Raw genomic sequence first — 24,903 nt, 5'->3', positions numbered from 1 at the left:
CAATTCATATATAAGAAAAATGCAGCCCCTTTCTTAGGGCAAGATAACAATATTTTGGTTAACGATTATTTTGATTATCCTGATATTCATAATACAACCATTGTGTAGTTCTGAAAGCTAACACAAAACTACTTTCTAGACCACAGCTGAAGTAAAGGAGTGAAAATCTTTTAAAGTTGGTATTGGCAGGCATGCCTTTAACAGAAAAAAATACCAGTATTGAGTTACAGTCTAGAAAGATAAAGAATAATTGTTTAAATGTTTCCAAACTTAGGCCCTGTGGTCTGTTGAAATAAACAGTGAATTTCTGAAGTCCATAAAAAGCAGCATGACCTCCAGAAAAAACAGGCAGCATTTGTCTCCTGATTATTTGTATGGTTTTTATGGGCTGTGGATTAATCAGGTGTTGGATGAACTAGAACATACAGAGCCAAGCAGTGGAGGAATGCAGCCTTGTGGCTTCCGGGCTCAGGACACCTTCACAGCAGTACAGTTGATTCTTCAACTAATTAAAATTGAAAAGTGGCATGTTTATTCAGCACACTGGACATGTCCTCTAAAGACATGCAAATTTCCAAAACTCTAGCTTCTCCCTATATCTACAAAAGCTCTGCATATTCATAAAGACATCCAACCTCTGCATATGCATCACCTGCTCCTCCTGTTTTGTATTTCAATGAGCTGAATGTTCATTACGACTGCACAATCATCTTCTTTAATTGGGTCAGCAGGCTTCTGAAGATGAAGTAAGAGGTCTTCCTCATGGTAAACTCTTCACCTTTATCTGGTTGCCAAAACTTCTTGACCCCTTGGTCATGGTCCAAACTCCTTATCCTGGGCCAAATCATTCCTAGAAGCCAGGTGTATTTATGGTTCCTACCGTTTTACAATACTTCATATATTCCCTGTCATTTCTAAGAATACAGCTAAGTCAAATACATGATATATTGTCTTTGCTTCAATTTTCCCCATCTGGTAATAATTACTTTTTTCCTAATCCCCTTGTTAAGCCCTTAATCAAAATATATGGCCTTTGTCTTACTAGCTACATTTCTAACTTAACCCCTTGCTTCACAGTCACTTCTGAATATGTGGACTACTGAGTTGTTCCAGCCAGGCTGCCTCTCTGAAGAGTCAGCTGCAACCTGTCAAAAAGCAGGCTGACTCCAATGCATTTCATTCATGTGCCTCACCAGACTGGCTCTTGGTACCTACTTTTATCTAGACTCTTCCACCACATGGATTGTCCTGTTCCTGCTGCCCTGAATAAAGGAGAGAAAAGCTGCTCTTTGAAACCAGAAAGTCACAAGTCCTAGTTTTTCACAAAACAACCTTTTACTTCTTTCTATGCTGGGTTTGGTTTGCTTTTTCTCTCTCAGGGGATTCTAGGATATTCACCTAGGATGTAGGAGACCCAAGTCATTGAAGCCTCTGCTTTGAATCACACCACTGGAAGCTGCCACTGGAAGGAAACAGAAACTTAGGAGTGTAATATGCAAGATCCTTCTAGTTGTTCATGTTATCATGGGGAACTAGCAAATGCTTAAAGGATCTGTGAAAAATTAAAGGGTGGCAATTCCTAACCATCTTCAAAATAGTACTGAATACTCCTTGTATCCTGTAATCTTTTAGGGGATACCTGTTTGCCAGTGTAGACAAGAACTCACCTGTGTTATATCTGCTGTTCTGGCAGTTGACCAGCTCTGTGACCTCTTCAACATCTAAAGATGATGTGTGAGGCACCCTGATCATACCTCATGAGACATTTTTACTGTTCAGTCCTGAGTACTGAGTACCAAATAGAGCCAGTTAAATTATGGCTAATCTCCTCAGGAGCCTTACTTTAAGGCATAACCTAAAGGAGTACAATCTATTCTGGGCAGCATTTGCAATGGTAATGAGATGAGGTTTTATTTATGTATTTTTGTGGGATGTTTTACACAAGGTTAAAGAGACTGAGCTAATAGGAATAGTAAAGTGTGACCAGAACAAGGTGTGTATTGATGACAAAGGATGGTACAAAACACAAACTTGATAAAGGGAAGGAAAAGGAAACCATCATTTCAAAAATGACTATTGTCCACAACCATTACATGGCAACAGTAAACATGCAAGAACCATAATCTTTAAGTTACTTAATTTATTAATTTCCATCATTTCTGAGGGCAAGTTTGACCTGTGTTAAGCAGTATCTTGCTCATGGTTTTTAATCTTTCTTTCTTTACTTGTAGGCCTTATCAATGTCTGGATTATTCTGCTGGAAGAATTAACAACTGCCATATCCAACTGTCCCCGTCAGCACCAGCCTCCTACTTTGGATCTGCTCTTTGAGTTGCTAAGGGACGTTGCCAAGACACCTGGTAATGAAAGGGCTTGATAAAATGTGAGCTAGTGGAGTCCTAACCAAACTGTTTAGACTCCTAAGCCATTTCTCTACAGTCTGTTACTTGTGTTAAAGCTGCACAGACACATTCTGTGCTACAAAGGGCTGATAAGTTGTTCCAGTTAGTCTATCATTCTGTTGACAACAGGCATCTTGTAAGAGCATATTGAAAACATGCTTAAATTCATTGCACAGTAAAGAGTGTGGTACTCTATTGGTGTCCCAGCCACAGAAAATGTTTGTTTTGTGTCTAGCAAATGGAAGAGAAAATTACATAATCCTGCAAATCTGCTGGGAAACACTGCAGGTAAACACTTGGCTAAATGTATCTCATAACTACATCAACATTTTACCACTCTCATCCCACAAAAAAGTTTCAGAACCTTTTTACTTCAGCATTACCTCAAGCTTCAGCTTGGAACAAGATAGCAAATTTATTGTAAAATTTACTGTAGGCTTTGTAAGCAAGTACATACAACCATTATTGTCTTTATTTTAAGGACCAGGATTTGGCATTTATGCAGTTGTACATCTTCTTCTTCCCACGATGTCTCTTTGGCTCCATCGCAGCCATGGTGACCACTCTTACTGGGATGTGGCGTCTTCTAATTTCAAGCATGCCATTGGCCTTTCCAGTGAACTTGTGGTGGAGCACATTCAGAATTTCATACACTCAGGTATTGTAGTGTCATATCTACTGTCATCAGTGACATGTTGCTGAATAGCTACTTGAGGAGGTGGTCTCATTGCTTTTTTGGTTGCTGAAGCATAAAATAGGAGGAGAGTTAAAAATTTCTGATTGGGACTTTTTTTTTTTCTTTATAGGGTTTAGAATTATGGGGAAAAAATTGCATGGGGAAAAAAATTGTAAGACACTTATAGAAATTATTTAGACCAGGATGCTTCTCAGAGCAAGGCTATCTTCAAAATTAAAATATCATAATCTTCAGTATATTCCCAAAAGAAGATACAAAGACTTTGATCATAAGGAACTAGAATATCAGAAATAGGATCTAAGATAATTTTTCTTGTACCACTTCAGTCCAGACCTTTTATATTGTTAACTTAAAAAGGATTGTTCTTCTTTCAGCTTGATGCGATGCATGTTTCAATAGCAGCATAAAAAGCATTTGGTTTTGCAAATTCTCTGAATAGCAGTAAGTGTAGTGTTGCCATGTTTATCTCTAATTATAATGAAAAGGCAATGATGTTAAAACCCGTCTGTGTTTTTTCCTTATAGATATTGGTTATGAAAATATGATCAATTCTATGTTGAAAGATCTTTTCAAGTTACTGGTAGCCTGTGTAGCAGAACCAACAGAAATTATTTCCAGAGTTGGCTGCTCCTGTATCAGGTAACCCAGTCTGTTCACTCTTAGCACATTCAAAAAATATGTCTATGTCTTTGAAGAACTTGGGGACTGATAAGTTGATTAACGTCTCAGAAGTCTACAATACGTCTTAGGTCTTTTTAGTGGAATAATGGATTTTAGACTTATTAACCTTTTCTTGCTGTTTTCAGTGTGCTTCAGAACCTGTGATTTTAGGCATTACTATGTGTATGAGTCTCAAAAAAACCCACTTGCACATTACTTATATATAGTTAGTCAATAATTGATCCTTAAGAAAAAGGGTCTTCTCCTGGCATTCACAGGTCTTTAGAGATAATTAGAACCTTTCTCAGTCTTGAGGCTATTATAGTCAGAATCAAAATAAGAACTGCATTTATGCAATTACATATGTGGTTCTTGTGGCAAGATGTCTACTTAAAGAGGAAAAGCAAAGGAGAAAAAAAAGTCAAAACTATAGTGTAATTACAAAAATAGGTCAGGGTAACAACTGAGGAGATTGGATAACATTAGCTAGCTAATGTTATCCAATCTTACTGACTTAGCTTACTTGCTGAGTAAGCCTTTTGTTCTGTTTTCATAGATACATAGAAATGTTTGAGTTGGAAGGGACCTTAAAGATCACTTAGTTTCAACTCCCCTGCCATGGGCAGAGACACTTTCCACTAGACCAAGTTGCTCAAAACCCCATCCAGTTTGGCTTTGGACACTTCCAAAGATGGGGATTTTCAACCTTCTCCCTTTAGGAGTAAGCATTGTGTAGTTCCTTCTTGAACGTTGGTAACATTTTCCTGTGTCCTTGCAGGTATGTGTTGGTGACAGCAGGGCCTGTTTTTACTGAAGAGATGTGGAGGCTTGCATGTTGTGCCTTGCAGGATGCATTCTCTGCCACTCTGGAGCCAGTAAAGGTAAAACTGCCATTTTGCTGTCAGTCAAAATGTAATCACACACTGGATGCACTAACTTTTGACAAGTTGTTAATTTGTCAATTCACAATTAAACATGTTGGATCAATAGTGGAGATTAAAATCAATTTTTCTAACTGTATACAGACCACACTAGTAGCTTTCAGTTCAGACTTATTTTAAATTTCCTTGCCAGTATGAAATCAGAAGAGTTCAATAGGTCAAAATTTCCTGTGAAGTCTTTGCAGACCAGCATCCATTAAAAGCTGCCTTAACATTGGATATATTAATTACTAGATGGCATGTGACCAGCTGATGGCAAAGGTCACTGAATCTTGTATTTCACACAAACAGGCAGGACATGCCTAGAGACATTTGTTTAACACACAGTGAAATTCTGACGTTGTGTCTCTCTATAGAACCTGTTGGGCTATTTCCACAGTGGTACTGAAAGCTTTAGTGGAGATGCCTGTGAAGTGAAGGTGGCAGCCCCCTCCCTCTCGCCAAGTGCTGAAGCTGAGTACTGGAGGATCAGAGCCATGGCACAGCAGGTACTGGCAGATGTTTCAGGGGAAGTCAGAAAACCTTTTAAACTTGGAGCTTTTCTTTATGAAGATGTATTTTTTTCCACCATCTTCCTCACAAGCCCTACAGGAAAAGACTTTCTCATCACCAGGCTAACATCAATTGTCTTATATTAGTATTCAGAAAAATTAAGTACTCTAAATCCAAAAACTAGGAAAAAAAAGAAAACCTCAGAACTGTTGCCCGGTAAACAGGAATTTGAAATGCTTTGGGTGGGAAAAATACATAGTTATCTAAAGAGGATTGACAATGAGCCTACTGTGTAATGTAATTTTTAAAATTGCCAGGATAGCATACATCACCGGAGATGTTTCTGATAGAGATAGGGAAATAGTAATGTCGCTGTAAATCCTCATCAAGAATGTCACATAGATTTGTGAATATTCTGTTAAGGAATGATAAATTCAAAGGACAAAAATTGCACTAGAACAGAGATGGTGGTATGAAAATAGGAAAACAAGATTTGATTAACCTATATAAGCATTTTTCTCTATAAATATCTAGGTATAGATTGCAAAGAAGAAAAAGGGTTACTGGGAACTAGAGGATAATGCTGATATTCAACAAATGATTCACTAACTTCCTAATCAGAATCAGCAGAGTAAACTTGGAACCTTCCTAGGGTCCCTTTGACTACAATGAAGGTTATTCATTCTATGAAAGTGGTTATATGAAACAAGTTCTTTGAAATACAGCAGACTGAAGTTAATGACCTGCAGGGTACCATAAAACTGTAAATACCGTATGACAGTTTTGGCATAGGAAAGCAGATAGGTTAAAACAGGCAGCAGATGTTCTGACTTGATCAATCATACTCTGATGCTGCTTGAAAATCTGAGACACACAGACCGGGACTGGTGTTCACAAATAATGTGGTAGTGGTTGTTTGAATAGAAAATGTGTTTTCAAATAAGTCTTAAAGACGCAGAACTCAAGAAAGCGGGGAATGTAACATTAACACTTTCCTTGTAGACCCTATCAGTGGCACTTCCTGAGTCCTCCGCAGTGAGGATTTGCTACAACTATGAAGCTACAGCAATTGAGAGTTTCCCTCTTTCCTACTGAACTGATTTTGGTTGGGATGGAGTTAATTTTCTTCCTAGTAGTTGGTACAGTGCTGTGGTTTGAATTTTGTATGAGAATAATGTTGGTAACACACTGATGTTCTAGTTGTTTCTGAGTAGTGCTTACACTAGGTCAAGGACCATTCAGTTTTCCATCCTCTGCCACTAAGGAGGGACATGAGAAGCCTGGCAGGGAGCATGGCCAGGGCAGCTGATGGAGGCTGGCCAGAGGCTGCTTGGTATTTAGTTGCTGTTTGTGGTTAAATCACAACATACCCCCAAAGGATTGCATATTAGGTGTCTGTTGGCTGAAAATAAGGCTTCCAACAACCAATCTTACTAGATGCAACTGGCTAACTGTGCAAACAGGTCCTTGTCTCCAGCATACATGGTGTTTTCAGACAGACGCATACAGACAGCAGAAAGCTTGATTTGGCATTTGGTGTTCTCCCTTATACAGGTTCAAAGAAAAAATATATCTGTCCTTTGCCCTACACCCTGCTGGGTGTCTGGAGGCAGCCCATTGCTGTTTTACCAAAGCAGCATACTCCAGTAAAGGTCTGCCTGGGGGGATACCTTGTATTCTCTCTGTCTGTAAAATAATACAAAATGAGATATTTCACACTGCAGGAAATTCTATTCCCAGACCCTCCCCTCCCCAGACCCACTGCAAGGGCTAAACTGATTGTTTTATGTAACTTGTTGTTTTCTAGGTCTTCATGCTGGAGACTCAGTGCTCCCCAAAAACCCCTAGCAACAAGGAAGGGTTTGAACATGCCCAGTCGTGTGTGCTCATCATTGACCTGCCACCAGATAAGAAACCAAATGGGCATAACCAGAGAAGGTAAAATATCTTCCAAGGAAGACACTGTGTCACAAAAAGCAAGATAAAAGTATTGCTGAACAGGAAGAGATGTGAACTGAGCCTGGTATATTGTACCTCTCCATAGGGCTCATCAGCAAAAACGAATACACTGACCAAATTAGGTTTCGTGACATTGTTGCGGTTTTAGTGATACCTAGCAAATGCAATGTCTGCTTCACTAAGGGTCTTTTAAATTCAGTATTACTTGGTTAAGAAGGTAGAAAAAGGTAATGGGTGAACTGGGGCTTTATAAACTGAAGAGACCACATCCAAAACTGCAAAGCTGTCAACACTGAGCTAGGGAATGTTGTTTTTGCTTGGTACATTATTTTTGTGGAAGTCTTTCTGTTATGTTACCAGCTGAGAAACTCATCTATTTGCACTACAGTCTGATCCTGTGAAAGAATATTTCCTTTTGCTTGCATGTGGTTGTTTAAACAACTGCTGTACCATCATTTGGGCCAAGAACCAGAATTCTGCATTCAGGGTTTGTGTTTGTATTGCAAGGTATGTAATGACATGAAATTGTCTTTTACAAGATACCAAACATGGCTTTATACCATTCACATTTAAACTATTGCTTGCAACAAGGAGCCAGAATGTGATGGACAGGAAGGAAGACTGTGCAAGATGTCTCTGTTCTTACGCTGCTGTATGGAAGTTTTCTCCCCAGAGCAGCTGCTCTGTTGCCTCACTATCAGAGAACAGGGCCCTGTGCAGAGACAAAGAAAGCTTGAGGTCACAGGTTAAACCATTCCTTTATAGGGGAATAGGTCTACTTTATCCAAAGGTTAGCAGGTCATTCTTCTTGTTACTATGAATGCAAAGCAAAAGACTGGAATATTCACCTCTCATAGCATATAAGGCCATGCAGTCTAACAGGCTGTATTTGTAAGGGTAGCAAGGGTCTTGCTTGTCTTTAAACAAATAAATAAAGCTTGCAATTAATGCAAACTCTGAATGCTTTCACACTGCTCTTTGTCCGACCAACTGCTGAAGGTGTATATGCCCATAGCCAAGTGTTATCCCAGCAATGCTTATTTTTTCACCAAAACACAGCTCACAAGTTGACTGTGCCACTGTTTTCATATTATTTGCTACAGCAATGCAGTAATATGGCAATCATGCATGATAGTAAATGTGGCCTTTCCAAAGTTTTACTTTAACCTTAGCAGGGTTTCACTTCTCCCTTTTGGTTTTGTTTCCCTAATGCTGCATCGTTTCACAGGAAGCTGGGGTAAGGGAGCTTTTCTTCTTCCTGAAAAGTAATTATATATTTCAGTTTGAAACTTTGGGCAGAATAAGAAAATATTATATCCTTAGCCAGCTTTGGCACTGTGTTTTCACCTGTAGTTCTCTACCAGTTTCTTTTGGGATTGAGCAGTACTTTACACTGTCCTTGTAAATTGCTTTTTTGGCTATTACAAGGAAAGCAGATCTCCTTCATTCCTGACCTGCTTTTGGAACAGGATTAGTTCCTTGAAATCACTGCAAGCTCTCATTTAACTTTATACATGCTCTTAAGAGCTTTTTTGAGTCAGAGCCTCTAATGATTTTTACAACAAAAAACTACTTTCCCATAAAGAGCTCAACTGTATGTGCTAATCATTAACATTTTATCACTGTCAAATAATAAGACTACTAAATTTTACTGATGTATCAACTGTGTCATGGTAGGCAGAGTGACACAGGGAATGTTGCTGAATAACAGTTTTGCTTGAACTTTTTTAAAATGTTGTATTCTCAAAATTGGGTTTTGATAGGATTTCTCAAAAAAAAAAAAAAAAAAAAAAAAAAAAAGGCTTTTTGTCTTGGTATTCCTAAACACTTGAAAGTTGTTTAAGGAAAGCAGAATAATTTTTGCAACAAAAAATGTCAAAGCTCTGCAGCTGAACTTCTCATGTTACATGAAGATTTGCTTTGACTCAGGCCTAAACCTTCAGTATTGCAAGCAAACTAAAAAATCTCTTCCTTACTTGATAGCTGTGCTAATTAAAACTTGATCCATCACATCAAACCAAGTATTATTATGTGTATCAGCTTAATTTTAGAACATTGCCCTGTAATCTTACATACTTTCTAAAAGATCTTAAATTAGGTTTAACAGTTTATAATTTGAAATCCACGAGACACCAAAAAACAATCCTGACTTTTTTCCAAGCCTTGCTTGTGTGTAAGCCTCTCAGTGTTGTTTACTGGTGAAAGACCTGAAAACTTTGGTGCAAGGCATTTGCCATTCCTGTGTCCGCTGTGCAAATCAAAAATCAGCGAGGGCTAAAACAGCTCCTAGCATCTCTCTAATGGGAGCACCCATTATTGTTATGTGAGGAACAGGGTTAGGAATAGATATGTCCATGCTAGACTCTCAGTGCTCAAGCTGAAGTCTTTAAAAGCAAGCAGTGAAATGTGCCTTCAGCCAGACTTCAGCTTCTTTGCATGCTGCATTGCGCTGCTGATGTTTCTGTACATGTTTCTTTATTAGTTGGATACCTCTTCATGGTTTATTTTTAAGTACTCCTGGGTATTAGTGGAAATGGAAACTGAGTAGTAAACTAGTTTTGGCCCCACTTTGTCATGGCAAAATAAAGGTTGTCTGGCATGTTGGTGGAGGAATAATTTGTGTGTTAATAAATTCCTCAGATGTAGCAGGCTGAAATACCTGAGTGTGCTTTTATTCTTAGTACAAGCACAATGCACCATTTTAATATTCTATGATTTTTTTCCTTCCCATGCTTGGTTTACCAAGTATTCCTTTTAGGACAATAGTGGTGAGCTTGCTGTCCCACCAAGTACTGCTGCAGAATTTATATGACATCTTGCTGGAAGAATTTGTGAAAGGCCCTTCTAACTTGGAGGAGAAAATGGCAATACAAGTACCAGAAAACAAGTTGGCCGGTTTTCTCAGGTACATCTCCATGCAAAACCTGGCTGTCATCTTTGACTTACTCCTGGACTCCTACAGAACAGCCAGAGAGTTTGACACCAGACCTGGGCTGAAGTGTTTGTTGAAAAAAGTGTCTGGCATTGGTGGAGCTGCCAACTTGTATCGCCAGTCAGCAATGAGCTTCAACATCTACTTCCATGCTTTGGTTTGCGCAATCCTGACAAACCAGGAGAACATCACTGCAGAGCAAGTGAAAAAGATCCTCTTTGAAGATGATGAAAGGAGCACGGACTCATCACAGCAGTGTTCTTCAGAAGATGAAGACATTTTTGAAGAAACTGCCCAGGTCAGTCCCCCACGAGGGAAGGAGAAGAGGCAGTGGAGGGCTCGAATCCCATCTTTGAGCGTCCAGCCAGTCAGCAATGCCGACTGGGGGTGGCTGATCAAACGGCTTCACAAGCTCTGCATGGAACTGTGCAACAACTACATCCAAATGCATCTGGACCTGGAGAACAATGTAGAGGAGCCTCCAGTTTTCAAAGGTGACTCTTTCTTCATTTTACCATCTTTTCACTCAGAAACCTCCACCCCATCAACCGGAGGGCTGTCTGGAAAGGACACACCATCAGAAGATGACCGAAGTCAAATCAGGGACCAACTGGGAGACAGCTTGACACCTCGAGGAGGGAGTGGAGAAATATTGCTGCTACCCCCACCCCTGAGTCCTAAACCAGAAAAGAAAGAGCAAACCAAGAAAAAAGAATGGTGGGAAAGTGCTGGCAACAAAATCTACACCATAGCCACTGACAAAACCATCTCCAAGTTTATGACAGAATACAAGAAGAGAAAGCAGCAACAGGTCATGACATCATTCACCAAAGAGGTCAAAGTGGAAAAGAAAGGGGAGCTCCTGGGTTCAAGAGGGCCAGACTCACCTGTGCTCCAGCGGCCACAGCATCTTCTAGATCAAGGTCAAATGAGGCATTCATTCAGTGCGGGTCCAGAGATCCTGAGACAAGAGAAGAGACCCCGTTCAGGGTCCACAGTCAGCTCCCTGAATATATCTATTAGGGATGCAGAAGCCCAGATACAGGTAGGACATTCTTGTAGAAGGCTAATAATAATAGCAATAAATAAAAATATACCTATATGGTTTTTGACATTATTATAGTCTTTTTGTTGAATATTGTATAATATAATGAAGTCCTCGTGATGAAGACTGAATCTTTAGGAGCTGGAATTAATAAAAACCTGGTTCTGCCCTATTAAAAGAAAGTCAGTCTTCAGAGAAGTGTTATCAGGCATATACTAGCTCAGCTTTCAAGAGTGCTTCTATAACTGGAGCCAAGGCTGCCCTTAATCCTGCAAACTGACAACCTACAGCAAACTCATTGCTTACTGCTGTGGGCTGTAGCCCACTGAAGGCTTTTGAAAATGCCATGTTGTTTGTCACATTGCTTTTGTACTTAAGAATGGGGTTTTTTGTTAATTCCAGAGAAAAATAATGGGTTCTTTTGCTAAACGGAAGCTTTCTGTTTGTGTGTCCAAGTGAACAAATCGGTGAAAGCATCAAACTTTACAGATTTTGTTCACTGTGAGACAAAAAAAGGAAAGGGTGAGGATGATACCTGCAATACAAAGCCAAGTGATTTAGGAACATTAAATTAATATTCTGGCATTACTCAGTCTGCTTCATGAGACTGCAGCCACCAGATACCTTATTTTCTGCCTCAACCACTGGGCTCACCTATTTAGAAATGTCTCCTAAAGAGGTTTTTTTATATCCAATTTCTTCATAGGCATGGACCAACATGGTGCTGACAGTTCTCAACCAGATTCAGGCTCTGCCAGACCAAACCTTCACAGCCCTGCAGCCAGCAGTGTTTCCCTGTATCAGCCAGCTGACTTGCCATGTGACAGATATCCGTGTCCGCCAGGCAGTACGGGAATGGCTGGGAAGAGTGGGCCGAGTTTACGATATCATAATTTAAACCAAGCTGTGCTCTGTTGCAAAAGGCAGAAGACATTCAAGATATACAGCAAAGAAGTACTTGGGGTTCATTAATTGCCTGTTTGTTGGTGAGAAATTATTTATATTGTCTGTCCACCTGAGATTGTGTTTCCATCACTCACACCAGCAAAGGAGGCAAAGCATGAGTCTGTTTAGAGGATCTGGCATGGCCCCAGAACCCAGAACCTATCCCTAAATCAGGCTCCTACCAGAAGAGGTGCATTTCATAGCCTTCGTTTTAATTCAAATTTGCAGCAGTGGAAGCCACCAGAAACTGCAGCAGAACTTCCACGCTTGAAATTAGCTGTGAGTGCAACTGTCATGTGGGTGTCAAACCAGGTTAGTAAACCTATTTAACTTAGAAAATAAATAAATAAATCCAAGTCAGTGAAAAGGTGGGGCTGTAGGACAAGTAAGAAGGTGGCATTTTTTAGGGTCACATCTTCCCTTCAAAAATTGCCATGAGGGAGGGTAGCCAACTAAAGATTGTTGTAGCAACTAAATGTGTCACTCACTAGAGAAGATGGAAATTTATTTTGCTCCAAAAAGAGCCTTTGTAGTCCTATTTGGAGTAGCTAAAAAATCCCAGGTGTAAAATGGGTGAACCAAGCACAGGCTATTGATCCTTTCATTGCTCTTACGGAGTATTGGTCAAAGAGAAATGGCACTGTCAAGCTGCCCTCTCGGCAACACCACCCTGGCTGCCTCTTCACCTATGCCTACAGCTGAGCATTTTGCTACATGTCTAATTCCCTCTAAGGGCAAAAGAGAAGTTTGTTTCGCTCTTTCCTGTGAAGCTGTGGGGAAGACACACCACAGCAAATACCAGCATGTGCCAGTATCCAGCATTCAATTAAGCAAAGTGTTCCAGTTTCAGCACCACTGCAGCTGTTATTTTACTGGAAATTTATGTAGAGCTGCTGTAGCCAGAAACAACCTTATCACCTTTGTTAAAGGCAGTCTATCACTCCACTTGGAGCTGAAGCAAGATGGAAAATGGTGTGAAAGGGAAGTATATTTCTTGTTTCTCTCTCATTTCTTGTCTGCTGCTGTAAATAGAAAAGGACAGATCCTCATGGAGGTACATCCCCCTCCATGCAGCACTCCTACTGGGACTATTGCAATTTGCTGTTATTAGTAAAAGGGAGGAGAAGGGGAAGGATTGACTGTTGTGTTGTCAAATGCATATGTGATGCTTTTCACACTATACAAAGCAAGGGGTTACCTTGCTGCACAAGTTATGTCACAGCCCTTGGGACATTTCATCCCATACTCCCATGCTATATCACTTGTTGATAACTTGTTGAAAATTAGTTGATTTTAATTTTGGGTGACTCCTTAATGCTCTTCTCCCAAGGCTTTTAAAATGTGCATGCCAACTAAATATACAGCTTCAGTCTGTGCTCCAAAGCATCCTAACAAGATCATCTCTTTATGTAAGGCCTGGATTTTGCAAAACTCACTGCTTTTAGCATCTTAAACCTGGAAAAACAGAGGGAGCCAAGAAGCTCCACTGAACAGCCATCTCCCAAGCTGCTTTGTTTACAAAGGCTCTGACACTATCCTCCTGCCTTTTCCCTCCATTGCCTACTTCCCATTTGTCACATGCTAGTCTTGTGCAGGGAGTATTTGTCCCATAACTTTCTGTAGTGCCAGTCATGCTGTTTCTCTTGATTTAAAAAGTTTCTTTTGCTAAATTGTTTAAAGGACATAAAAATTCTGCAAAACAAGCTATTTTCTATCACCTAATCTGACTTTATGAATTATTAATTTAACAGTGTTTTCAATTGTCAGTTTTCCCCCAACAGTCTTAATACTTCCTCAGGAACAGGTTATATTATGCTTTGGAATTTGGGAGAGTAGTAGCATAGTTTGATTTCTGTTGCCATGTCATTCTTATACATCTTTAGGCAGAGTGAAAGTGTGGTCACACTTTTTATTAAAGTTTTTATTTGGCATTTATACTGTTTAGTTTATATTCGGCATTAATTAGGCAACAGCAGAAATCAGAATTATAAACAATGTTCAAAGCAGCCACCTCTGATGGTTTTCATTATAAATGCATTGAGTGGATGCAGGTCCTTGCTGTACTGATCTAAAACTAAAGCAAATCCCTATATTATGTAGGGGAAATAAATTTATAGCAGTATTAGTGAAATCATTCAGGACTACAGAAGAGATCCTAGAATCTAGGAAACACTATGGTTGCATTGTGGTTGCAATACAAAATTCTTCTGTAAATCAGAAAGAAAAGCTTTAAGAGTGCCAATACCATTACCACCACCTCCCTCAAACTCATGAACACAGTATAACCTAGTGTTACTTCATTAGCCACCATCTTGACCTAAAATGTAATTTCATTTTAACTATTTACACTACAAATACCACATTGGGAAATGAGAATAAGTAAATATGCTATGTTGCTGTTGGCCTGTTTTGAACTTTGTCCTTCAAATTATGCACTAAGTGCCCATTGTCATCCTCAGTGCCTCTACTCATTAAGATCCCTCCCTTAAAGGTCATAAGTAACTTTGAATAATTCCAGAAATGTAATTTAGAAGGAGGGGAGAAGGAATATTTGAAGCAGCAATTATTTACGGAGTAATTTACAGAACAAAGTTCAGCATGTGCTGCTCTTCCTTTTCCTTGTGTGTATAAAATGCTAACCAGGTGAGGAGGGTGGCCCATGGCCACTTCAGTGACCACAACCACAAGCCAAAGCTTTCTGATGCACCTTCAAAATATAGATAAATTAAAATCAGTTGGTTCATCAGATTCTCAGAAATTTTTCTGCTAGTTTAGCTATAGACATCAGTAAGCTCAAAAGACATAGAATAATAAAAGTGCAATATCACTATTTCATAGGTCCTGTGTGGCCTGTTTCATGGCTCATGACACGATACCTTCAGACCTCATAAAGCAAGCTTTTAGCCCAAAGGAGAAGTCTGCCAGAACAGTCTGAGGAAAAGGGGCTGGCATCAGCCTGTCCTGAGCTTCAGAAGGGGAATTCCCTACACGGCACACCCCACTCATGTCCTTGCTACACTGGCTTTTCTGCTTTCTGCTTGTGAATGAGGAAGAACCTCAGTCAATAGCAGTAGTTGTCCTTGGATGCACGTTTGTATTCACACGTGTATATTCACACGTGTACCCCATTCAAATCCTTACTTTTAGCTCTATAACCTTATGCATGGCAGAGTACTGACAGCTTTACTGTTGAACCAAACCTTTGAACCTTGAGCAAACCAGCCTCTCTGCACTGCAGCCTGAGCTTGCTCTTTCTCTTTGTCTTGGTTAATGACCACCTCTCTTTTCTTGCCCTTACTTTTTTTGTCACATAAATATCTATAGGAATTGGGTTTGGTTTTTTTTAAATGAGCTGGCCGGTTGTTTTTAAAACTGATTGCCCAGTAAATTTTGCTCAACTGAAATGCTTTAAAAAAGAAGATGTGATAGCTTGACATCTTTCTCAGGTACCAGAGCTGCACCTCTGCTGCCTTTGCCTAATTCACATTGCCCTCCTCAGGGCCACCACAGCCAGCAAAGGCAAGGACATGTCATTTTAAAATCTTGTAGGCAGTTGCTAACAGAGAAAGTTGCTGCTGCCCAGCATCAACTACCTTTAAGCACATGAAATAGGTCATCACTGTGCAAATATTTAAAGCTGAGAAAAGCAGAGTGCTCATCAGGAAAGCAATCCTTTTCCTATAGAACAGGGGCAGGATTTGACCCCAGCTTACATGGTCTCAGGTCATTGCATATGTTTGCACATCGTTCTGCACTGTGAACATATGCAGTCATATGAGATGATTGACATGTATATGTACAGATACCTGTGGCTCCAGTCACTGCCGTATTCTGGGAATTCAGCATATTTTCAGAGAGCTATCCACATTAGTAACATGCTTATCTGCTGTGTTATGTATTTGTGTCACACCAGCAATGGCTCACACATTATTATGGTACCTTTTCTGAGCAACCATTGAATTACCACCACTATCTCTTAGTTAACATGCCTTCATGTCTTTATGATGTTAAAATACAGATTTAATTCTTTCCTAGGGATAAACACTCATTTGAGAATAACTGACTTAATTTACCATGTAGAAAGAATTATTAGAAAAACATTTACACAGACCTGGGCAATACTTTCCTTGTACAACTCCCAGCACGGGCAACACAGCTTTTGCCTCATGACAGATGAAAAATTTATGTCATCTGCACTGTGGCTTACTCATGTCAAGGCCATGCACAGTTTACACCTGCAACTTGTAAGGTGTTTTCCCTTTCAGTTTGAGCTTCAAGTTCTGTTTAAAACTTAAATCTTTATGTAAAATTCACTGAGAAATCCTCACTCACCAAAGATAAAACCCCCACCTCTAAGTACCATGTGCAATCTTCACCTGTACTTTATATAGCAGCATCTCACTATTGTTATCAACACTGCAGAGCCCAGCACAGCACTGGCATAAAACCAAGTGGCGAACAAGTTAGAAAGTAGAGTCCAGCTCCATAGTCTGCCTCCACTTTGTACCTTTCTTCACAGCTTGGGCCCACACTCAAAGTGCTGAAGCTGTCACAATCAATGGAAGTTAAGTAGCTAGGGATCTTTAATACTCAGCACTCAGTCCTTGAATTCTTCAATCTCTATGTAGGGGTTCACAAGTTCTCAGGAAAGGGGAAGTCCTCTAAAGTTTTTTGTGTCACACTCTCTGCTGCTGTCCTCCATACACCTCCTGCTTAAAAAATCCACGGGAACCAGCACACAGTCCTACACAACCCTATACTGCAAAACTAGAACCCTCACTTCTTCGCAGATCCAGCAAGCCAAAGTGATTTATTTTTCACCTAGCTCATGTGTATAGAAGCCTGTTGAGAAATTGTGCGTGTGGTTTGGCTATTGTCACCTTCAGTAATCTGTTTTAGAAATGCCATTTCTTAGTGCTAAATTGTTTTAATTCACAAAAGAAGTGAAGTGCTTCCTTTCCACCGCCCTTTTATACTAAGATGTGTCTAAGGTGTCTAAGCAGGCTATTTACTCATTACTACAGTCACAGTAATTTGTGGGAAGACTTGTGTACAGGTCTCATCATGGTATATGACATGAAATAGGTTTTTTTCAGTTGCTGATCATTCCACAATTGTTCAAGAAGATGATACCATCAATTTACCAGAAGAAATTTCTCTTCTTTTAGTGTAAAGGACCAATTTACCATTGCACAGAAGCACAAATGTTGGATTTTATGCAATGTAGATAAAAGTATGTGGCAGCTAGCAATCCCTCTTCACTGAGCCTCCCTAATTTGAGTGGAGCTTCTATAGGGATATCACCAAAGAGTCTCAGCAGCCCTCACCAGCAACATGCCTGGGACTCCAGAAGTTGTACAACTACAAGGAAGAAGTAATTTCCACTAATTCCCCTCAGAATAGATACTTTATGTGTGACACTAATATGATACTAAACAAACAGTTCTGGCCAAACATTTAAAAATGAAAACACACATGGCCTATGTGTGCATCAGTCTTTTCACTTAGTTCTCAGAGGTCTCCAAGCTGAAAACTAAAAGCAGAGGGAAGAAGAAATGCCCTAATTCTGCAGATATTAGTGGAGCTACACTGTACGATCCTGGATTAATGCAATAATGAGCTTGCCTGTGGAACCAGATCCCTCAAATTCCAATTTTTGGCAAAATCACAAGTTGAGGTTCGCATAGCCTACACTGCCACATTGAATCAGGGGCCTGAGTTTATGGAAAGCATTTTTGGTTAAGAAACATGGCAACAGGATCTATGAAATTATTTTACTCCAACATCCCACTTTTCAAAAGGTAGTTTATGTACTTCAGTAAATTTTGTCTGACTCCCATGGAGCATCAGGCCCCTGTTTCCTGTCCATGCATTTGGCCCTTCTGGGCTGTGGTGAAGTGCCACAGTTCCACAAGCAGCAAGCTGCAGTGAGAGAGCTGAGCTGGCAGACAGGCACAGGTACACAAGTTCGAGCAAGGGACAAATATCTCCTCCACAATCAGGCTGTGACACCTGAGCTCCCCACTCTGCAGAGGAAGACAGGACTTGATACCAAAGGGAGAACAGCGAGGAAGGGCAGAGCATGGTGGTGACAGAGCCCCGTAGTGCACGCTGTTTGCTAGAGCAGATGGGAGCACGGCATTGAAGATGTGCAATGACAACAGCAAGAATCTTCTTTCAGTTCCCCCCAACTTCCTCTTCTCTGCCACTTCCCCCCCTCCCCCTTCTGTCATTTTCGTGAGACTGCAAACATACTTCTATAGGCCCTTCAACTAGAACTGAAAGCAAGCCAAAGGGAGTGGACACTCCATTTCACCAAAGATCTAAGTCTTTTCTGTTTGAAAATTAAAAAAAAAAAAAATCAAATTTTATTTCCATGATGATGGCTGCCAGAGGAAGCATTTTGCCACAAAACATGATTCCCAGGACTTAATCTCTCTAGCTGTATATTCAGGAGGAGCCAATAGTACTTCTAAAGAGAGACTATAAATTACCTTGTCAAACAAGTGCTTACATTGGGTTTACCTTCTGCTGAGTTCATACCTATCTGCAATTCCATGGTCTCATCCATGTTTCCTCCCTCTACCTTTCTGCTCTTCTTCAGAAGAGCACTTCCCCATGTCCACCATGTCCTGTTGTGCCGCTAGCTTTGTATGGTCCTTGGGTGTCCAGTGGTTGGGCAGTCACTGTCGGCTGGCTTGCAAATTGTATTTTGTGTATATTTTATTCTGACTGAATTCTGAAATGGAAATATTTTAAAACAAAAAGTATAAACTATTTATGTTGCTTGTGTTGTAGAATAAAGATGCAAACGCAAAATAAATTATGCTTTGATTTTGTCTGATGAAAGTTATTGTACAATTCCTGATGAAGCAAAGGAATAGAGCAGAGAAAGAGCCTGAAATATTTGTTATGTACTAGCAGGAACTGCAGTTTTCATGGATGACCTTGGGAATTTCGTTACTCTGAACTGCTACGTGTATTTGATGGGAACTGAGATCTAAACACTGACAAATTACTCCTACAGCACTTCTAGTCTGAGTTTGTGGGGTGGAGAACAACGAAGCTACCGAGATTGTTAAAGGTGCAAGTATATGCTGTGCAGAATTTTGATGCATCTAGACAGGTGAAATATTTCTCCCTCCTTCAGTGACAAGACATAGCATCATACAGTGAACCTTAGAATACACTTCTCTGTGGTCAAGGATGCTACCCACAGCCCAAAAACAAGTTTTCCACATAATCTCAAGAGGGAAGATGCAGCCAGCTTTCCACCTGGCCCCACTGAGGTCTCTGGGCGTGGGCTTCCATACAGTGAAGCACCATAAGGTCTGGCCTTCACTGGTTGTTACATAACAGCCTCATCAGCATGAAGGTTAAGAACAGATTACAAAGAGACCAAATGAGGTTGTGATGCTTTAATAATCTTACACACTTCTGGCAAAAGAGAGTGTGTTAAATCCCAACCGTCAGATCTAATTTTATTCCAGGGAACTACTTTCTGTTGCTCCACACAGCTCATTTAGATCCCATTAGAAAGATTTTCATTTCCTCCTAAACAGCATTCAGTAAGGTGAAACAGCAACAGAGTAAATACAGAAAGTAATGCTCCACTATTCCACTCACTCCTTACATGTGCAAATTCCTAGTTGCCTTCCCACTAATGCTGTGGTCAGGCTAGCATGGCTTCTGCTGCCACTAGACTTACCTAGAAGACACTTGGTCTTGTTCTTCTGTTGAGGAGCAGAGTGTTAAGAACACTTGCCAAAGAAAACAGCTGTCAACAAATATTTCAAAGCAATAAAGGAATTTTTTAAAGGGACTAAACAGGCACACCATTGAATCTCAGACATCCTCTTCACTTCAGCTGGTTCACTAAACTCACTCATGTTTTCACAATCTAGGTTTATCACTGGCTACACAGTGTTAATCTGTGTTAAACAAAATGTTAAAAGCTCCCCTGGTACCAAGCCAGACTAACCATTTCTTAATAACTGATTTTTATTTTTTGACTGGGTGCCAAAGGAGCACCCAGAGTCACTATTACCATTTTACAGGTGGGATGAACAACCAAGGAAGTAAAAAATTTTCCTTGACCTCAAAATGGCCCAAAGTATCTAAACACGTGCTCTGGCCTCCTGCTCATCCCAGACTTTTAGATCTGTGAGATAATCTGGCAAGAGAGGGAAAAAAAAGACCCAAAACAAAAAAACAGCAGCAAAGACTGATTATAGGAGGGACACAGAAAGGCCGACTAGAGATACTGGTGGGTACTTCAGGTACAAGACAAAAGAGAAACACAATTTGGATGTAACAGGTAATGCACAGTAGGGTTGCATAGGAGACCACTGTCACATCCATACTCCTAAGCACTCAGGTTAAAATGGGACAGTATTTTCAGTAAGCCTGCTGGAAGCATGCTCTCCCCAGGACAGATACTTCCTGATCATGTTTCCAGATGAAGAAACCGTTTGATTCACTGAGCAAACCTATGGCAGAAGTTGAAAGAAGAGGCCGGGCTTCTGTCCACAGAGCTATGTGAAATGCAGGGTGATCCCTCATTTTGGAGCTTCTGGCAAAGAAGCTAGCATCAGGATAAACCTCTTAACATCTAATATCACTGTAAACAAACACAAATTGAAGTCTTTATCCAAATGCATGACACAGAGGGCTAGAAGAGTGCAGTCAGTATCCCAATTTCAAAACTCAACAGAATCCAAACTAAATCAGAACACAGGTCAGCTAGGTCCTACTCTCATACTGAAGGAAAAAACAAACAAACAAACAAACAAAAAAACCCAAAATACCAGAACCCAACATATTAGCCAGGTTGCATTTTTCTGACTCGTGATAGAAATTCATAGTAATAAGTCTGGATGATTTTTTTGTTTTACTTTTACAAGAGATTTGTACCTTTGCCGACACTGTAATTGCTGGGAAATATGTATCCATAAATAAGAGACAATACTTGTGGTTTGCCAGCTCTGAGAAAATATGAAGTATTTTTCTTTGCTGTGGTTAGTTTGACCACTTCTGATCTCTTATTATGTTCATTCCCTACCACAGTCAAACAAAATTACTTAAAATAATGTGGAATACTTTTCTGCCTAGCATTTATAGATTATTTACTATGCTTTTAAATGTTACATTATATTCCTGGCAGACCGCTTTGTACTTCAAATCAGGTTTTTTGTTCCAAAGATTACACGGAGAAGAAGAGATCAAAATAAAACTGGGTAAGATGTTGTACTGAAATCTATCTCTATAAGTAATTTTGTTTAGGAGGTTAAAAAAGACAAATCTTCAAGCCTGAGAAACAATAATGTCAAACATAATGAGAAAATGAAAAATGGTTTTGAAAAGTTATTGCAGTAACTCATGTGAGGAGAGGAAGGTGACAAGGCTTTAGGTTGGTTTGCTTACTTGCAAAACCAATTATCATCCCTTGAGAAAACAAGGGTAAAATTGCAGTGGTGGCACCACAAGCAGAAGAGCCCTGACAAAAATGTTCTTTTAAAATTTCAGCTATGGTCACCAGAGCAGATCTTGCATCTCTCTTGCATACTTTACCTTTTCTTTTAAAAGGACACTAAATAATTGAATATCTCAATGCAGGCTCTTGTGATCAGCCCCAAACCCAAGAGAATAAAGATTATTAGTTTGCAAAGCCAGGCATGAAGGTTAAAAAAAAAAAAAAATTAATGCAGTTTGATAATTTTTTTCACATTTTCAGTTTTTTAGGTAGAGCTGTGCTGAGAGTAAGGCAAGGATGATCACTACTGAGGGTCTGTTGGGATTGTGAGGTTATATAGGGTATGCTGTGTTGTTCTAGGCAACATCCCAGTTCTGCAGTGACTGCAGAAGAAAAACAGGATGACAAAGAGGAACCCAGGGCAAGACACAAGTGCCAAACTACATAATTTTGAGTGTCTCTTTTAGAGCCTGAGCCATCAAACCAAGCCATTCTGTCTGGACAAGCATCGCTCTCAAGAAGGCTATACCCTGCACATAGCAAAATGTAATGGTTGGAGTCAAATAAAGCTTAAAAAATACTCTAAACCCTGAAGAGTAGCATCAGAATGTAAATGCCTCTAACCAGTCAGGCCTAGAGCTGCCCCTACAATCTGGGCACAATGTAAATGCTCACCCCTACAGGCCCCATTGCCCCTCAGCAGCCACCTGGCTCCTCCTGCTGTTAACATACCGACTCGGCGCAGAGTGTGAGGAGAATATGCCTGGAAAAGGGGTGAAAGGATCCCCATCTTGTAGCAGAATGAAATAACTGCCTCAGATGTTCTTTCCATGACTGATTCCCTTTGTCCACCACTGGCCCAAGCAAAATCGACTTCTTCCTCAAAGAGAAAATCCACGTTTAATCAGCCTGGCCTTAGGCTTTCCCCCCCCCCGTACAACTCTGAGTGACCCTGAAGTTTCACACAGAACAACATTTTGCATGCAGCATCAATGCAGTCCATGCAGGCTGACCTGGAATGTACACGGGACAGACACTCTCCTCCCATTCCCTATCCAGAAGTGGGTCACTGCAGTGGATATTTTCTCAATACTCTCTCAAATGGCAATACAGTCTCCTGAATTAAGGACTGCACATATGGAAGAACTGTTCAGATCATCCATTCAACCACACCAAGCCCCTGAGCAGAATCTTCTCTACATTTTGCTGTTGTTTTGACCCTTCTCATACAATCCCTCGCCTTAACATCAGCTTACTGCAGAAGGCACTTTCACATACATCTGTACACCTTAACATCAGCATATCATTCTTTGGCTGCAGTTTGCATTTCCTAACTGAAAACCTGACCTGTTATTTATAAAGCTGCCCATGCTGAGTAGGGGTTCTGAGCAGCTCAACTGCCCAGGTATTTCTAATGTGCAATTATTCCCCTCTAAACAGACACACATCCCTCAGACAACATGTTTCTTTCAGATGGGTTTGCCATGCCACTCCCTTCTGTCAGGCTAAGCCTCTTTTAAAAAAAACACACTGAAAGCCTTTGCCTTTGTATCTATGGTTTGCTATGGAGGGTATTGCAGGACACATTGCATTTTCTAATACCGAGACCCATTTCCAGTCCCATAGCATACTTTCCACTTGCAACTATGTAAGCTCTAATGTCCCCAACCCAAGAAAACTGTGGCAGTGCCTTTACCCCACTGTTACAAGTGTTCTTATCCTTAAGGCCTTGCACAGGTCAATTCTGAAATACTTTTACACTGGAAACATCTGCTTGTTGTGTTGAACTCATCCCTTTCCCTCTCTGCCTCCAGACATTTTATTTTCCAGGCTATAGCTGCATTTTAGGAGCTCTTCAGCCTTCCTTTCACCATTTTCAGCAGGTAGCTTTAGCACCTACAAGAGTAATGGGTTTTTACTTATCCAGCAGACATTGCCCACTAACACACAAGGACAAGGCACAGCAGCCAGTCAGGACAGGCACCACACCAATTGTGGCACAATTGATGCAAATGGCGTCATAAAGCAAAACCAGTCATGGGGGGTCTGAGCAGCTGCCACAGAATGACACTCAGCAGCGTCACACAGCACCTGCTGCACCAGCAGGACACCCCAAAGAGGTGGGCACCTGCCTGGGAGTCCCTCACTTCCCACCTGACTGATGGGGAGAAGTTTTCCCTTTTCTCTGCCCCTTCAGGTACCACTGGAGTCCATGCATGCCATCAACTCTGCTTTATTAGCAATTATTAGCATTCATTAACATTTACTATCATGCATTTAAGGCTAACTGACCTGCCTTTGTGTAACAAGGCTCATACCCTAAAACCTAGGCTTGACTGCAATTTTGCTGGCCAGTTGAACCATTAACAAGTGCACTTGAGAAAATAAAGCTGTTCTCACTTCTGCAGATTTGGGGCCTTTTTTATATACAAGATTTTCTTAATATACTTCATTCCTATAGCAAACTTTATTCTACAGGTTGCAGGAGGCTGTATTTTCTCCATAAGTTTGAAATAAAAGTCTTTAGGTTCAAATCAGGAGATTAAACTTTAGGATGTGAGGTCTGAATTGGAACGGTACAGAAAATGTGTTTTATTTCAAGCAAAACAGTACAAAATTACTCAAAGCCTCTCAGTTGATGTTCTTTGGAATCTAGAGATAACAGTTGTGGCAGCAGATGATACCAGCCAAATCAGGCTATATAAAGATATGATCATTCTTTTGCATAAAATCTACTGTGTTAGCAACAAGTAGTGACACAGAGACTGCTGTACTTGGATACAGTCTCAAGAGATTTCATTCAGAGATTCACAATACTCTAGCAGAATATTGCTTCAGTTTGAACAAAAAATTGAACACAAGACTACGTGAGATATGCAGATATGTTGAGAATTCAGTATCTAAAGCCTGCACAGCACTACACAATATCAACCACCAGAGTAAAGCAACATCAAATACAATAGGCAAGCTGAAGGTTAACCACACATTCACATTTCTCCTTAGAAGTTTATTCCCTTAAATTGCCATCATGGTTTAGGAATGGTACTCCCCAGTTTAGTGCTTCCCACTGAAACTCCAAACTCCACACCACTGGCTCACCTACCCCCTTTTCCCCTTCTTCACTCTCAGAGGATTTGAGAGGAGAATTGGAGCCACAAAAGGCAAAGACTACGGGTTGAGATAAGAACTATTTACTACAAAAAGCAATGAGATAAGAAAATGAACAATATTAATGATAAAAGTGTACAAAAGGGAGAGTGTGGAGCTTGACCTGGCTGCAGCCACACCATCCAAAATTGTTTCTTTTTAGAATATCATCCTTATAAAGTAGCAAAATGCTTAATTTCTCACTAAGTTT

General features: G+C 40.3%; 1 protein-coding gene across 5 annotated transcripts in view; it reads left to right on the top strand.

Moving 5' to 3' along the window:
• ARFGEF3 (ARFGEF family member 3) overlaps positions 1-18,896 on the top strand; it is an 86,214-nt gene extending 67,318 nt beyond the window's left edge. For 3 of the 5 annotated variants that reach the window (XM_030268129.4, XM_030268128.4, XM_030268131.4), the window contains 9 exons: positions 2,232-2,360; positions 2,884-3,060; positions 3,624-3,738; positions 4,538-4,640; positions 5,057-5,188; positions 7,000-7,130; positions 8,380-8,388; positions 9,898-11,128; positions 11,835-18,896. In XM_030268129.4, coding sequence (XP_030123989.4) covers positions 2,232-2,360; positions 2,884-3,060; positions 3,624-3,738; positions 4,538-4,640; positions 5,057-5,188; positions 7,000-7,130; positions 8,380-8,388; positions 9,898-11,128; positions 11,835-12,026 — 2,219 coding nt within the window. In that variant the 3' untranslated portion in view covers positions 12,027-18,896. The remainder of the gene's footprint in view (positions 1-2,231; positions 2,361-2,883; positions 3,061-3,623; positions 3,739-4,537; positions 4,641-5,056; positions 5,189-6,999; positions 7,131-8,379; positions 8,389-9,897; positions 11,129-11,834) is intronic. The other 2 variants (XM_030268130.4, XM_030268132.4) reach the window with 1 other exon arrangement.
• The last annotated feature ends 6,007 nt before the right edge of the window (positions 18,897-24,903 follow it).

This window comes from Taeniopygia guttata, chromosome 3, assembly GCF_048771995.1.
Source record: "Taeniopygia guttata chromosome 3, bTaeGut7.mat, whole genome shotgun sequence".
In the NCBI taxonomy this organism is placed as follows: Eukaryota; Metazoa; Chordata; class Aves; order Passeriformes; family Estrildidae; genus Taeniopygia; species Taeniopygia guttata.
Note: the sequence above shows the minus strand (reverse complement) of the source record. Positions and strands in the feature narration are given on the sequence as shown.